General features: G+C 42.7%; 1 protein-coding gene across 2 annotated transcripts in view; it reads left to right on the top strand.

Annotated features, from left to right (window-relative positions):
- Window positions 1-779: 779 nt before the first annotated feature.
- Window positions 780-14233, top strand: part of COL27A1 (collagen type XXVII alpha 1 chain) — a 213135-nt gene continuing 199681 nt past the window's right edge. Inside the window, exons 1-3 of one of the 2 annotated variants that reach the window (XM_060757312.2) lie at window positions 780-1088; window positions 6405-6798; window positions 12906-12976. In XM_060757312.2, the coding sequence (XP_060613295.2) occupies window positions 6746-6798; window positions 12906-12976 (124 nt within the window). In that variant the 5' untranslated portion in view covers window positions 780-1088; window positions 6405-6745. Of the gene's footprint in view, window positions 1089-5959; window positions 6799-12905; window positions 12977-14233 lie in introns of those variants that run through there. The other variant, XM_067471901.1, reaches the window with a different exon arrangement.

The following is a 14233-nucleotide window of genomic DNA, read 5'->3' as shown; positions in this document are numbered from 1 at the left end:
GAACAGTGTGTCTCAACCTATCTAATGCCGTGATCCCCGAATATAGTTCCTCACATTGTCGTGATCCTTCAAACATAAAATTGTCTTAGTTGCTAACTGTAATTTTACTAATGTTATGCATCATAATGTAAATATCTGATATGCAGGATATATTTTCATTCACTGGATCAAATTTGGTACAAATACCCAATTTGCCCAAATTTGAATACTGTTGGGGTTGGGAGGGGATTTATTTTTGTCATTTGGGAGTTGTAGTTGCTGGGATTTATAGTTCATCTACAATCAAAGAGCATTCTGAACTTCACCGATGATGGAGTTGAACTAAACTCGGCACACAGAACCCCCATGACCAACAGAAAATACTGTGTTTTCTGATGGTCTTTGGTGACCCCTCTGACACCTCCTCGTGACCCCCCCCAGGTGTCCCCACCCCCAGGTTGTGAAACGCTGCCCTAGAACCATAAGAAAAGCCAAAAAATCATTCTGGAATTGCCCCCCCCCCCTCTTAAAAATCAAACTGTCCCACATATTGGGAACCAGGGCTCCATACAGTGGCTTCCTTCGCCCAGCTGTAAGTCAGGTCGCTTGTATGCCTTGTCCTTGTATGCCTTGTTGTATTATTCTCCCCCCCAAAATGCAACAGCCCTCCCAGAGGCCGGTCTGCTTGCTCATTAGCTGGAGAGCTGAAACCAGACACCTGGCTCCATCCAGCTCCATCAAAGCCGCTCTTTAAAAGCACAAGGGGCGGCTTGTGAGAAACACACCTCTCTGTACCTACACACCAACAGCCCCCTGGTTCCCCATCTCCACTGCTTTGCAAACACTGGGGCCACCTCACCCATTCCTCCATGGGCTGGCCTTTCCCAGCATTGTTTCATAGAGAGCCGCAGGGTGAAGGCACCTGCCTTATTCCAATCAGAGGGACCAAGGATGCCTGGATTGTGAGATTTGGCCGTCTCGGTACACAAGTTACAGGTTCTGCCTGAATCTGTATCTGTTGGAAAAGGAAAATCTGCAAAAGATCAGATTGGGGAAAGAAACATCAGCTGAAAAGCAATGGCTGCTCATTTGAATCTTCCAGCTCCAAAGTAAGTATGCAATATATATCCCAAATGGTATGTGTGTTGGATGAAATGAAAGCTGTATCTATGGAGGTTCGGGGGATGGACCCTAAATTTTATTTGCCTTCTGCTGAGAATTCTGCCCCATTCGACTGCATTTCCCTCTCAATCCCCACCTTTCCAGCATTGTGGTCCTTTCAAACTTTGGCTAAGCATTTTGAAACACGGTGCAGTTGGTTCAAAGCAAAGAAGCCGGCAAAGTGCTTGCTGTGAATGGTTTTCATGGTCCCCCTCTGCAAAGCTAGGACTTTCGGACCTGAAGAAAAGTCCACAGAGAATATATTACCAGAGGGTGGATCAAAAAGTTTTGCCTCCTGTGTCATAAAAACATTATGAATGAACATATAAAGCTGTTCATTAAATCTGAAACCTTCTGACCTGTTTGGACCTCTGAAAGACAACCAACGTGGTTTCAGATTCAAAGACTTGAATGATGTTCAAACAGCTTTAAAATAATGCATCATGAAGCAAAAACCCTGAATTTTTCCAAAATGCTTTTGATACCCGGGTTCAACGATGGCACAAATGTGTCCAATTTGGTTAGAGATTGGATAGATAGCCATCTATCATTCATACCATCTACCAATCAAGATAGTCACCATCAATTTGCACACCTTTGTGCCATCATCAGGCATCAAAACCATTTTGGAAAAATTCAGGGTTTTGGGTTGCTGTGAGTTTTCCTGGCTCTCTGGCCATGTTCCAGATGCATTCTCTCTTGATGTTTTGCCCACATCTATGGCAGGCATCCTCAGAGGTTGTGAGGTTTGTTGGAAACCATGCAAGTGTGGAATGATGTGCAGGGTGGGAGAAAGAGTTCTTGTCTGTTTGAGCCAAGTGTGAACGCTGCAATTGGTCACCTTGATTAACATTTAATGGCCTTGGTGTTTTGAGGTCTGACTTCTTACTGCCTGGGGGAATCCTTCCTTGGGCGGCGATTAGCTGGCCCTGATTGTGACAAACAACACTCAAAAACAAGGGAATAATCAGGGCCAGCTGATCACCTCCCAAAAAGGATTTTCCTAGACACGAACCACCCAGTCTTTGAAGCTGCAAGGCCATTTAATGCTAATCAAGGTAGCCATTTGCAACATTCACTTACCTCAAACAGACAAGTGTTCTTTCTCCCACCCTGGACATTCCACAGATATATAAGCCTCACTTTGCTAGTTTCCTACAGACTTCATAACCTCTGAGGATGCCTGTCATAGATGCAGGCAAAACATCAGGAGAGAATGCTTCTGGAACATGGCCAGACAGCCCGGAAAACTCACAACAACCCAGTGATTCTGGCCATGAAAGCCTTCAACAAAGCTGTTTTGAACGCCATTCAAGTCACTGAATCTGAAAGCAAGTCGGTTGTCTTTTGGAGGTCCAAACAAGCCAACGTTAGAAAAGGCCAAATCATAAACTTATTCTTCAAGTGATGATGGATTTCCTTTGGTGCACAACCTTCTTTGGCCAAAAATTCAATGACTACTTTTTCTTTTAGCTTCAGATTCATGGTTCTAATCAGTCAATCGGAACAAGAACAGACTCTTATCAGTCGAGTAAGGTTACCTCTATCATACCGTGCATAGATAGTCCAGTAATTTTGAAAGAAACAAAAATTAGAGCTATGGAGGCATTACTTTTTGACCTACCCTCACACATTTAATATCTGTACATGAAAGGAAAGGGCCTGGAATCACCCAGATGTATTCTTTAAAGGGAGTTTGGCATTGAGTTGCTGTGAGTTTTCCAGGCTTTCTGGCTATGCTCTAGAAGCATTCTCTCCTGACGTTTTGCCCACATCTATGGCAGGCATTCTCAGAGGTTGAGAGGTCTGTTGAAAACTAGGCAAGTGAGGCTTACATATCTGTGGAATGATGTCCAGGGTGGGATAAAGAAATCTTGTCTGCTGGAGGCAAGTGTGAATGTTGCAATTGGCCACCTTGATTAGCACTGAATGGTCTTCCAGCTGCAAAGTCAATAAGTGAGAGTATCTTCATAGATGTAGCCTGGCCTTTGTTGCCTGGAGGTACACTCTGTGGATTAATGTCCAGGATAGCAGGAACTCTTGTCTGTTTGAAACAAGTGTGAATGTTGCCATTGGCCACCTTGATTAGCATTGAATGGCCTTGCAGCTTCAAAGTCAATCAGTGAGGGTATCTGCATAGAAGTAGAACATACAGATGGAAGAGCCCTCGTGGACCATCCAGTCCAATTGCCTGACAAGAAGCTGGAAAATCACATTCAAAGCACCACCGCCAGATGGTCTAGCCTTTGTTTCCTGGAGGCACTCACTGTGGAGTAATGTCCAGGAGGGAGGAACTCTCGTCTGTTTGAGGCAAGTGTGAATGTTGCAATTGGTCACCTTGATTAGCATTGAATGGCCTTGCAGTTTCAAAGACTGGCTGCTTCCTGCCTGGGGGAGTCCTTTGTTGGGAGGTGTTATCTGGCCCTGATTGTTTCCTGTTTGGAACTCCCCTGTTTTTTGAATGTTGCTCTTTATTTACTGTCCTGATTTTAGAGTTTTTAATACCAGTTCATTTTTATGGTTTTCTCCTTTATGTTGAGATTGTCTACATGTTTCTGGATTTCAAGGCTTCTCTGTGTAGTCTGACATGGTGGTTGTTAGAGTGGTCCAGCATTTCTGTGTTCTCCAATAATACGCTGTGTCTAGGTTGGTTCGTCAGGTGCTCTGCTATGGCTGACTTCTCTGGTTCTTTGTATCTATCAATGTATTACTATCTATTGATCAATCTCTGTCTGTCTGTCTGTCTATGTCCAGGTTGGTTCATCAGGTGCTCTGTTATGGCTGACTTCTCTGGTTCTATGTATCTATCGATGTATCTCTATCTATGAATCAATATCTATCTATCTATCTATCTATCTATCTATCTATCTATTTATGTCCAGATTGGTTCATCAGGAGCTCTGCTATGGCTGACTTCTCTGGTTCTGTGTATCTATTGATGTATATCTATGAATCAAGATCTATCTATCTATCTATCTATCTATCTATCTATCTATCTATCTATCTATCTATCATGTCCAGGTTGGTTCATCAGTTGCTCTGCTATGGCTGACTTCTCTGGTTCTTTGTATCAATCTATGTATCTCTATCTATGAATCAAGATCTATCTATCAATCTATCTATCTATCTATCTATGTCCAGGTTGGTTCATCAGGTTCTCTGCTGTTGCTGACTTCTCTGGGTTCTTTGTGTCTAAATAAATAAAATAAACTTTATTTATATACCGCTCTATCTCCCTGAGGGCGACTCAGTAACATCTCCAAAACATACAGAGTAAACAGCATGACATAAAATTAACAAAATTTTATCATCAGGTTCTCTGCTATGGTTCATCAGGTGCTCTGCTATGGCTGACCTCTCTGGTTTTTTCTATCTATCATCTATCTATCATCTATCTATCATCTATCTATCATCTATCTATCATCTATCTATCATCTATCTATCATCTATCTATCATCTATCTATCGATCATCTATCGATCATCTATCGATCATCTATCGATCATCTATCGATCATCTATCGATCATCTATCTATCGATCATCTATCTATCGATCATCTATCTATCGATCATCTATCTATCGATCATCTATCTATCGATCATCTATCTATCGATCATCTATCTATCGATCATCTATCTATCGATCATCTATCTATCGATCATCTATCTATCGATCATCTATCTATCGATCATCTATCTATCGATCATCTATCTATCGATCATCTATCTATCGATCATCTATCTATCTATCGATCATCTATCTATCTATCGATCATCTATCTATCTATCGATCATCTATCTATCTATCGATCATCTATCTATCTATCGATCATCTATCTATCTATCGATCATCTATCTATCTATCGATCATCTATCTATCTATCGATCATCTATCTATCTATCGATCATCTATCTATCTATCGATCATCTATCTATCTATCGATCATCTATCTATCTATCTATCTATCTATCTATCGATCATCTATCTATCTATCTATCTATCGATCATCTATCTATCTATCTATCTATCGATCATCTATCTATCTATCTATCTATCTATCTATCTATCTATCGATCATCTATCTATCTATCTATCTATCTATCGATCATCTATCTATCTATCTATCGATCATCTATCTATCTATCGATCATCTATCTATCTATCTATCTATCGATCATCTATCTATCTATCTATCTATCGATCATCTATCTATCTATCTATCTATCGATCATCTATCTATCTATCTATCTATCGATCATCTATCTATCTATCGATCATCTATCTATCTATCTATCGATCATCTATCTATCTATCTATCGATCATCTATCTATCTATCTATCGATCATCTATCTATCGATCATCTATCTATCGATCATCTATCTATCGATCATCTATCTATCGATCATCTATCTATCGATCATCTATCTATCTATCTATCTATCTATCTATCTATCTATCTATCGATCATCTATCTATCTATCTATCGATCATCTATCTATCTATCTATCGATCATCTATCTATCTATCTATCTATCTATCTATTTCTATCTATGAATCAAGATCTATTTATCTATCTATCTATGTCCAAGTTGGTTCATCAGGTGCTCTGCTATGGCTGACTTCTCTGGTTGGATTAGCCTGCAGTGCCTTTCATGTTCACTGAGATGTCAACCTCCTGAAGAGCAGTTCCCAATGCCTTCATTTCGACACTAGAGGGCAGTAAAGAGCAACAGAGGAGGGAAAACTTGGAGGGTTTTTCTTTTTGTGTGTGTGTGTTGTAAATTCTTCTTCACCTCCCTTCCACTTTTCTCCGAATCCTTTTCCCTCCCTCCCTCTCTCTCTCTCTCTCCTTTCTCTTTCTCCTTTGCAAAAAAGAGAGAAGAAGCCCACCAGGCAGTTTTTTTTCCTTCCCATTCTCGAAGAAGCAAAAGGCAAAAGTTTGCAAACCTCTCCAAAAAGCAGAAGAAGCAGCGAGGCAAAAGAATCAATGGAAAGCTAAAGCCACCCAAAATCAACTCAGCACTCAGCAGCAGGGATTCCTAGATGTGGATGTGATGGAGTGGTGGGAAAACCCACCACTAAGGAAACCAAGCTCCTTTGGCTTTTGAAAGAGAGAGGTTTATAGGGTTTTGAAATCCTCATAAGGAAGGGGGAGAAGCAGAGGAAGTGTGTGGATGTGTGTGCTGGGGTTGAGGATGATGGGTCCTCTTGTTGGCGGCTTCTCAAGGCCCCCGTCCTCTCCTTCCCCTTGTTGTTCCCCCAGGCGGTCGAGATCGGAGACTTAAATGGGACCAAAACCTCTGGAGAGGAAGGAGCATAAGCATTCGAGACCATAAAGAAAATAAGAGGACAGAGAGGAAAAGCAACCAAAAGACTAAAACCTCTGGAGAGGAAGAAGCATAAGTATCTGAGACCATAAAGAAGAAAAGAAAAAAGAGAGGAAAAAGAGGAGCACTTTCTCTTTGGTCTACCCAGCACTGCCAAGGCCAAGCTTGTCTTTTGTTATTATTGTTATTATTGCTCTTATTATTATTGGAAAGGATGCACCGGCATCTCGGCAGCTTTCTGAGGGATCAGGCAGAAACCATGCACTAAGACAACGGGATGAAGGAGGAGGCGCTGGGACCCGGCTCAAGACTCACAGCAGCAGCCAAGAGGTGAGTGCCAAGTCCCACGTGTATGTGTGTATGTGTTTATGTCTGACCCCCAAAGTGTGGGCCTCCTTAGGACTCCTAATCCCAGAATCCACACAGCTGGGAATGATATGAACTGTCCCTCTTGCCCATATGAGTTCAAAGTGGGGTTGAACTGTAGTGTGGATATATCCTTATATTCCCTTCAGAGACCAGAATGTAATTCCGTGCTAGGAACTCAGTCCTTTAGAGTCCTTTAGAACCTATGGGCTGCAGACCAACAGTGGGCTGCGAGGACTCAAAGCAGCAGCCAAGAGGTGAGTTCCAAATCTCACGTGTTTGTTTGTGTGTTTATGTTTGACTCCAAAGTATGGGCCTTCCCAGGACTCCCAATCACAGAATCCACCTGGCTAGGAATGATAGGAACTGTCCCTCTTGCCCAGATGAGCTCAAGTGGACTCAAACTGCTATAGTTCTGTATTCCCTTCAATGACCAGGAGGTACGAATTCCATGATAGGAACTCGGTCTTTGGAGCATAACATGTTTCTCATTATCCTGCTCATGTTACAGGGTATCATAGCTGAACTCAACAGTAGAAATCATTGCATTAGAGATTATTACTGCATTGATGCCAATGTAAACATTAGGCATGCTGCAGGGATCTTGTTTTGAAATTATGGGAATGGTAGTGTGCATACATATATTCCTTTCAGCAACTACATATTCCGTGATTCTATTGCATTCATCTATGGCAGTTAAAGTGACTTTTACTACATGGCAGGGGGTCAGACTGGATGGCCCATGGGGTCTCTTCCAACTTTATTATTATTATTATTATTATTATTATTATTATTGAGGCTGGATGGCTATCTGTCAGGAATGCTTTGATTGTGCTTTTCCTGTGTGGCAGGGGAGCGGACTGGAAGGCCCATGGGAGCTCTTCCAACTCTATTATTATTATTATTATTATTATTATTATTATTATTATTATTGAGGCAGGGGTACTTTGATTGTGCTTTTCCTGCATGACATGGGGTTGGAAGGCCCATGGGGACTCTTCCAACTTTATTATTATTATTATTATCATTATCATTATTATTATTATTGGGATTGGAGGGCCATCTGTCAGGGATACTTTGATTGTGCTTTTCCTGCATGGCAGGGAGTTGGACTAGGTTACCCATGTGGTGTCTTCCAACTCTGTTATTCTATGATTCCATGACCCACAGCGAGGAGAGTGAAAAGGGGTTGAAAGATAGATGGGGAAAGGATGCTTTGGGGGAGAGTTGAATTAATTATATTATTGTATTGACTACTTACTCACCTTGTGTTGGCTAAATCACTTTGCCAAACTTAGAGTGCATAGTATGCATTAGATTTGCATAATAAGGCTGAGCCAAAGCAATGGGGGAAGAAGCTGCTTCAGGAGAAGCACTTGGAACTCCTCTTTGAGGGATGCCACACGGAATTTACTTGTGATAGCTCAATGCTATTCGATCCTGGGATTTGTAGCTTGTTGAGGCACTGGCATTCTTTGGCCTGCCTGCTGTTAGGAATTGTGTGAGTTGGAGTCCAAAATATCTGGAGGGCCAACATTTGCCCATGCCTGCTATAAAGCGTTAAGTCTGTCTGGTTTGAATTACCTGCCTGGATAATGATTTGTAGATACTCCCTTTGCTGAAGAGATGCTTTGGGGTTCTTTCATTTTGGCAGAAGGGGTTGGGAGTTGGAGGAAGACAAGACACCTCAATCGTGAGCATTCAGACAAGCACATGACAGTTTCCCTGGTCAGACAGACCCAGGGTATGCAAAGGAAGTGTGGCTGTCTTAGGGTTAGAGGCGGCCAGGAGCCTAGCTTTCAGGGTTTAAAATCTGGACCAGGATGCAGCTTGGAAGAGTAGCAATCCCACACAGAAGTCCCAGGATGTGATTCCTTTGATAGCCAGTGGGTTATGGGTTGCCAAGAAATGCATCACTAGAAATAGAAAAGGAACAGAATTTTGCATAAAAATTTGTAAACTCTGGTGCAGAGGCACAAAGAGAACAGAAAGAAATGGCTGTGCTTTCTATCAAAGGTACGCACTATGCACCCTGCCAGCAGTCTTTCCCACACTCAGTATTAGTTGCAGTCTGGCAACATCTGGAAGATCACAGGATTCCTACTTGGAATCCTAGACTTACAAGCTGGGTAGATGTAGGGAATGCTGCGGATGGAGCATATCTTGATTTCAGAAAGGTCTTCCTTTGACAAGGTCCTCCATGACCTTCTGGTAAGGCAAAACTAAGGTTAGGTGGATCTCTAATTGGTTAAGCAAACGAACCCAGAGGTTGATTCTCCCCAAATCTTCCTCTTCACCCTGGAAAGAAGTGACAAGTGGAGTGCCATCAGCAGAGTTCCATCCTGGGCCCGGTCCTGTTCAGGATCTTGATTCATGACTTAGATAAGGGGTTAGAAGGCATGATCCTCCAGTTTGCAGATGGGACCAAATTGGGATGGATATCCAATACTCCAGAAGGCAGGAGCAGAATTCAAAATGATCTTCACAGGTTAGAGAGATGATTGGCCCAAAATAACCCAATGAAGTTTAACAGAGGCAAATGCGAGATACTCCACTTCGGCAGAAAAAAGGAGATGCAAAGACAGAATAGGAGACGATGCCTGGCTCGACAGCAGGACGTGGGAAAAAGATCTTGGAGTCCTCGTGGGGAGGAAGGTGAACATGAGTCAACAATGTGATGTGGCAGCTAAAAAAAACCAATGTGATTTTGGCTTGTATCAATAGGAGTCCAGTGCCTAGATCCAGGGAAGTCCTGCTCCCTCTTTATTCTGCCTTGGTCAGACCACTTTACCTGGAATCGCACTGTGTCTGATTCTGGACACCACAATTGAAAGGAGATGTTGACGCTAAGCTGGAATGTGTCCAGACTCAAAGGATCAAGAGTCTAGAGAACAAACCCTATGAGGAGCAGCTTAAAGAGCTGGGCATGTTTAGCCTGCAGAAGAGAAGGCTGAGAGGAGACATGATGAGGGCCATGGATCGAGATGGGAAGGGAAGTCATAGAGAGGAGGGAGCAGGCTTGTTTCCTGCTGCCCTGGAGACTAGGATGCAATGGAGCAATAGCTTCAAATGAGAGGAAAGGGAGGAGAGTTCACCTGAACACAGGGAAGAACTTCCTCACTGTGAGAGCTGTTCAGCAGTGGAACTCTCTGCCCCGGAGTATGGCGGAGGCTGCAGAACAATGGCTTCAAACGACAGGAAAGGAGCATAGAAGCCATGAGGAGTCACCGAGAAGACCAAAGCATGGGGAAGCAAGTGACTTCTGGTTGGTTGGGAGCCATATTCCAAGTGCTGCGTTTCAAAATTAAATGGTCCAGGCTTTGAAATTGCCTGATCTATGCTAAGCAGATTGCCTTTTTGTTGTGCCTTCAAGTGGTTTCTGTCTTATGGGCTGAGAGTGTGTGCCTCACCTAAAGTTACTGCCCAAGCGGTGAATCAAACATTCATGCTCTGTGCTGTAAATTAGTGCTCAATTGACTCTATCGTATAGACACTCAGGTTTCCTTTTCCATTTGCAATTAAAAAGAAGGAAAGAGCTGGGCACTTGGTGCAGTGATGCAGGCTGTCTGTGGTTGGAGCTGCAGAAAGGTGTGTATTTGCTTCAGGGGGAAAGAAATATGCCAAAACATTTCCGTTTCGCCCAGACTTGGCTTCGGCATGTCTGGAAGTCTTGGTAATTACTCACCCCCCTTTTGCCCAGGTTTACCTTCCCCACAAAGGAGGAGCTGGGTTTCTTCAGCTTTTGGAGGGGAAACACCTGCCTGACTCTTGAGCAGGCTCCAAAGGAGAGAGGCCAGCAGTCAGACGGCAGCTGTCAAGAGCCAGCGCCTGAAGCAGGAGGGGGACAGAGCAGGGAGGAAGTCCCTGGGAATTCGCAATGGAAGGAGAAAGGAAAGAGCAGGGTGACTGAGCAAGAGAAGGGCATGGACGACTTTCTAGGATAGCATGCCTGGAAAGCGTGAGGGAGAATGGCAGAGTTCCATGAAGTGCCTTCTTCTTGTTGAGCGTGCATGTGCGTTCAGGTCTTCTGTTGATTTATGGTGACCCCACTTGGAGTGCTTTTGGTGTCCTTGTGAGAAGGTCTTCCATTGTGCATGTGATGAAGCTCAGACCTCATTGTAGTAGATGGTCTGTGGTTTGCACTTCTCCATACTCGTATGTTGTGGACTCTGCTTTATAGCCCCATTTCATAATGTTGGGTCTGCATCTCGTGGTGCTAGAGCATAGTCTGTTCAGTGCCTGCCAAGTTGCTCCACCTTCTGTGTGCCCAGGAAGGAGTCCCCTATCTGGTATCAGCCACTGATTAAGGTGCTGGATTTTAGCCTGTCAATTTTGGACTCACGCTTGCTGAAGTATTGCTGCAAGTATCTCTGTAGATCTTAGAAAGCTGTGTCTTGAATTAAGGCATTGGCTTGCTGGCTGATATCCGAACAGAGGATGGGCTGGAGATGTCCATGCCTTGGTTGTTTCATTACTGGCTGCTATTTCCCGACAGATGTCAGGTGGTGCAATGCCAGCTAAACATTATAATTTCTCCAGTGGTGTAGGGCAAAGGCTTCCTGTAATAATGTGGCATGTTTCATTAAGAGATGTTTTCCACACTGGGCTTACATAATCTGAAGCAGAGTAGCAAAGCACAAGGGCAGATGTCTTCATTGTGTCTGGTTGTGATTGCCAGGTTATGCCAGTCACTTTTGTATGATATTTCTGGTACCCACTTTTTGCTTGATAGTCAAGCAGTGCTTTTTATAAGTCAGAGCACGGTCCAGAGTGACTCCCAGGTATTTGGGTGTGCTGCAATGCTCCAGTGGGATTCCTTCCCAAGTAACCCTCGGAAGTCAAGATGCTTGTCTGTTATTAAGGTGAAAAGCACATGTCTGCATTTTAGATGGATTAGGAATCAGCTGGTTTCCCCTATAATAGGCAATAAGAGCACCTCAAGCTTCGGAGAGCTTCTGTTCAACCATTTAAAAGCTCCCTGCTTGGGCAATGATGGCACAATCATCAGCATAAATGAAACTCTCTATCCCTTCTGGCAGTGGCTGGTCATTTGTGTAAATATTCAACATTGATGGAGTATACAATTCAGAGGGCCCTCTGTTTACAGGTGTGATAACTAAATGTTGCATTTTGTTTATTCACAGAGGTGGGATTTTGTGTTTGTTGTGTGCCCTTCCCTTTTCTTAGTGTTTTCTAGCTCTCTTGTCTGTCTTAGTGTCTCATACAGAGCTGGCTCTCCACAAACGCTGCAACATGAAGACCTGGCGCTAGTTGGAACATCTTGCAGGTCTCCGTGTCTTAAGTTCCTGCCTCATTTCAGCAGAACATGAGTTGTGTTGAAACTTCCCCAAACTGCTCCACAGAATGGGGATTTTGGAAGCAGCCCACATGGAGTCATCACTACACCCACCCTGTTGGGCTCACACAAGCACACACAAGCACAGAGAAACAGAAACACGCATGTATGCATATGCTGAAATTATGTCAGCTTTGGCTTGGAAAATTGGCTGGATGCTGTGTCATACAGTCTTGCAGATACGAGCTGGGCAGCACCAAGTTTTCCTTTGTGTAATGCTTAAGGAACAAGAACAACAATAATATGAAAGTTGTGTGTGAATTCTGTCGTTATCCAAACCATTGCTCAGTTCTCCAAGCTTTAAATAAGGAAGGCATGGAAGGCAGGAGCATGAACACTCAATGATATTACATTTTGTTTGAGACTCCACTTGACAGAAACAGGTCAGTGTGCTATACTGGTGGTTCCACTTATTTTGCAAGCCATGCAGGGGTATTGAGGGAAGGTAGACAAAACATCTGAGATGCCCATGATTATTTCCTCCTGCCATCACTGCCTATATCAGTCGGTTAAGCCAGTATAAGCTACCAAAAGGACTTCAGACAATGTATTCAAACTACTTTTGACACTTGAAAGTGCTCTGCAAACATTTTGTTATTTGTAAGGTTTATCAATCTTTGGACCACAAGTTCCATTTTTTTTTGCTGTCTTAAATGTCTGTTTTATATGCATTGAAACTGAAATATATAGTTTTTAAAATGATTTTTCTTTTTAGGGGATTCCCTCATCTCTGGATAATTTTCTGTTTCACCTGTTTCCTTGGATTCACAGAGGGAAATTCTGAAGGTAAATTCCATTGAGTAGGTTTGCCTGTCTGTCTCATTTTCTTCTTCCTTTCCTTCCTTTAGTTTGCCTTCCTTTCTTTTTCAATTGTCTTACTTCCTTTCCTTTCCTTTGTCTTCCTTCCTTCCTTCTTTCTTTCCTTCCTTCCTTCCTTCTGCTTGTTTTCTTTCTTTCTTTCTTTCTTTTCCCTCCCTCTCTCCCTTCCTTCCAGCATTGTGATTAAACATGTACACACTTTTTTCTATGTGCCACATGCAATGTATTTTATCTACAATAATTGATCAGACATACAAGCAGGTTGATAAGATATAAAAGCTGAGATAATAACTGAGGAATACCTTCCCCATTTGTCCCTCAGCCTACTTCTGTTGTCCTATAGCACCACACAAAGATGTATATATTTCAAGCGAAGAAGAGAAGTTTTGTACTCCAGGCCTGGAAACACCTATGATCACCACACTGCACAAGAGTCCAGGAATAAAAGCAAACAGTTTGTTGTAAAAAAAAAAAAAACCTCATAAAAAGCATATTAAAAATCAGGAATAAGAAAAGAAGATATATAATCCAAAAAGGTTTAGCAACAGATGATAACTAATTAGTAATCCAAATGTCTCAAAAGTTCCAGAGGTGACAAAGTCCTGAAACAGCCAGAAATCACAAGTTCAACATAAGTCCACAAGCAAGAAGGTATAATTAGTAAAAACTTGAACTCGAATAGGAACATAGAAAACTTCCAGAATATATTAAATCCAAAACTAAAGCTTGATTTGGAACAGGAACAAGAGAACTCGGGCCTCTCACTCTAACACAGCGTTGCCTGAGCTGATCTTAAGGTAAATAACTTGACACCCATGGAAGCATTACGTCTCCCGTGAATTTCCTCCACAACTTTCCCACGTAATCTCTCTGATCAACAATCTAGTTTTGGCTCCGATTTGTAAACAAAGACTTTTGTTGATCTCTGTAGCTCTAGGTGGGTTCTCCTAGGAGCCCTCCTTATCACTCAGCAATTCACTCGATTCCTTATCTGCTGTTGCTACTTCTGACTCCCCTGAAGGGCCTTGAAGCCCTGCACATTCCGAGCCAGTTTTCTCACACTGAGAGCCATCATTTCCCAGACTTGAGAGCCCATCACTTTGTGTCACAGGAAAGCTCACAATCCTCTCTAAATCATCAATTAAACCATTAGCCTCTGTCTGATCTATAACAAGAAACCTATCATTGGATCAACTCCACACAATTTGAAATGTCAGGGTTGAG

This window comes from Anolis sagrei, chromosome 11 (assembly GCF_037176765.1).
Source record: "Anolis sagrei isolate rAnoSag1 chromosome 11, rAnoSag1.mat, whole genome shotgun sequence".
Taxonomy (NCBI): Eukaryota; Metazoa; Chordata; class Lepidosauria; order Squamata; family Dactyloidae; genus Anolis; species Anolis sagrei.
Note: the sequence above shows the minus strand (reverse complement) of the source record. Positions and strands in the feature narration are given on the sequence as shown.